Source organism: Egretta garzetta, unplaced genomic scaffold, assembly GCF_000687185.1.
Source record: "Egretta garzetta isolate BGI_Z169 unplaced genomic scaffold, ASM68718v1 scaffold64, whole genome shotgun sequence".
NCBI classification, from domain to species: domain Eukaryota; kingdom Metazoa; phylum Chordata; class Aves; order Pelecaniformes; family Ardeidae; genus Egretta; species Egretta garzetta.
The window spans coordinates 1,325,208-1,327,902 of NW_009259596.1; the positions used below are offsets into that span (position 1 = coordinate 1,325,208).

Sequence of the window (2,695 nt, forward strand, 5' to 3'; positions counted from 1 at the left end):
CGACACTGCTGATGTGCCAAGCTTCACTAGTAATGTCCCATGGAAACATTTGGTGGTGGTACCAGCACTACAGACTAAGACAAATGGGAGAAACAAACAGGAACTTTCCTGCCCACGAGCAGGAACTCGGAAATAAGTTGGTTTTAGAACAGTGAAAATTAGGACAGTGGAATTTTAGCTGCAGTTAATGGCCAGGCATTGATTTTTGGTTGGTTAGAGGGTACACCTTGCTGAACACAGTTTAAAGATCCATGCCGCGTTGTGCCAGAAGTCTCAGAGAATGGGGCTGGCTTAAGAGGCCCAGGCAAGGTCCCTCCATGATTCTTCTGAGATGCAATAAGAACAGTTAAAGGCTCTAGGCACATGGCCTAAATATTCTTGTGCCATCCTGATTTCTGCCTGGTTTAAGATTCTTGGGGCTGTTTGCAACCTTTGTGAGTTAGAACAATCTCAAGGTTTGCTAAATTTAGCATGAGGTAAGTTCTGGCCTGATACCAAAGTAACCTGGGATCGTGACAGCTTCAAGTTCCTCCTCTGAGATCTGAACTAACTTTGTCTTCTTCATCTTCAAATCAATACAAATAGTGGAAAGCGGAGTGGAGAGTAAGGCGTTTGCGGTGTGGTTTCGTTTGGGTTTGATTTTTTTTTATTATTTATTAAAGGTTTGCGGTGTGGTTTTGTTTGGGTTTGATTTTTTTTTATTATTTATTAAAACTTAATTGGTTTGAAAGTTTCTGGGGCAAATAAAGTTCCAACCAGATTTAGAAAGGAGTTACCAAAAATCGCATGGTACAAGCAGCCAGAAACAGTACCATTAATAGCATGGCCATAGGAAGAGGCCCTGAAGTCTTTTTTGGATGTGACTATCCACTCCTTGAAACAAATTAACTTTACAGGCCAAGCTGTGATGACTTTAAACTTGTAACTGTTCCCTTTTAATAGTAGTCTGGCTTGTAAAATCCGTTTCTACAGCCCTGCCAGGAAGGTAATCAGAGGGAGTTATGAAGTCACTTATTTGTGCCTTGCTTTGTAGGCACGAAGGAGGCCGCGTTCATATACGCAGTGACGTCGGCGGGCCTCGTGCATTCGGTGACGCGATCGTGCAGCGCAGGAAACATGACCGAGTGCTCCTGCGACATGAACCTGCGGCACGGTGGCTCGGCCAGCGAGGGCTGGCACTGGGGCGGCTGCTCCGACGACATCAACTACGGAATGTCGTTCAGCAGAAAGTTCCTGGATGTGCCCATTAAGAACGTAACGGGCAAGAGCGGGAGCGGCCTGGCGGTGATGAACCTGCACAACAGCGAGGCTGGGAGGCAGGTAGGTGTCACCCTTCGGAAATGGCAGCAATTGCTTGTTCGGTTTCATTGGCGAAATGGCATCAACCAAATGAGGCCTGTCCTTGGCGGCAGGTACAGGTGGGGCCCACGGCAAGAACCACGCTAACGCTGCCAGAGCAAACGTGTACAAACCCGGAATCAGAGCCGGTTTTAACTAATTGCCTAACTGAACTTCACAGGTTAAAATAAATCACAAAATAAGAATTACATCTAGAGTGCCAATCAGAGTCATCTCAAACAGATATTTGATATTCTGTAGAAAACTTGAAGTAGCCTTGTTATCAGCCTAATACATTAGGAGATTTTTCACTAATCGTTCTGTGACTATCGTGACCTGCATTTTTAATTCTCTTTACTACTGAACGAGCAGGCAGCCTGGACACGAGGCATCGTTACCCACCCACAGCCTGGGCTCCGCGTCTGTGAGCAGAAGTCTCAGAAGTCTCGAGTCGTCCAGAGAGGAAGTGGAGAGCTAACCCTTTCTTTTAAAAGATGAGATGGAAATGACAACTCTGTTTTAAAGCAGCTCACTGGTTAGGGCACTCATCAGAGGAGTGAGAGGAGACTGGCTTTGGGTAGCTCTTCTTCAGCCCAAAGGACTTCGGACCCATGGCTGCAGAGGAAATGTGTGCGTGGGGGGGTGTGACGTGGGGTCCTCCTGCCCTGTTCGGCAGAGGATGATAAGCGGGGGCAGAAACAGCCAATGCAGGGAGATGCGAGCCTGCAGCCTAGGGCTTGGGGCTTACATCTGGAACGGCAGAGACTTGGGTTCTGGTTCTTGCTTTAAAATTAGTTTCTCTGCCGTACCTTGGAGTTTTTAACTTCGTAAGTGTTTAATGGCTCTCTCTGGCCCCATAATACTTTAAATCTGTTCTGTTCAGTAACACAGCTATAACTGAAGAAAAGAAACGGAGACCCTCTGGTTTTGACTACACGTATTGATGGGCTCCATTGTAACTCAACAATTTCCTGTAGCTAGCAGCAGCCTCAGTGGGTTGTACCGAAAACAACTTTCCTGTCAGCCATAGACGGGGAATAGCCATAGTGAGCCATCATAAGAGCCATGGCAATATCATTGCAAACCATTTTAATTTAAACCAATTTTTACAGTTTACAAGGTAATGTATTTTATTTAATTTAATTAAGTTATGTAGTTGGAAAACCAGAAAAGCTTTCGGGGACATAGGCCCTTTTCAGGAGGAAAGTAGAAGCAAACTTTAAAACTAAGTAGATGCTGAGAACAGTTACTGTGAGTTTAATTAGTTGCTGGTCAGCTAAATCATCTCCAAGGAAAGGTGGTTGGTATTGTGTAGTAGGGAATGTTAATAAGAGGAACAGAAGATTCAGTGATTATT

The 2,695-nt window shown here is 45.2% G+C and overlaps 1 protein-coding gene across 1 annotated transcript in view; it reads left to right on the forward strand.

The window, feature by feature from the left end:
• WNT16 (Wnt family member 16) overlaps window positions 1-2,695 on the forward strand; it is an 8,659-nt gene that overhangs the window by 538 nt on the left and 5,426 nt on the right. The window contains exon 2 of the mRNA XM_009638131.1: window positions 1,034-1,320. Within this exon, the coding sequence (XP_009636426.1) occupies window positions 1,034-1,320 (287 nt within the window). The remainder of the gene's footprint in view (window positions 1-1,033; window positions 1,321-2,695) is intronic.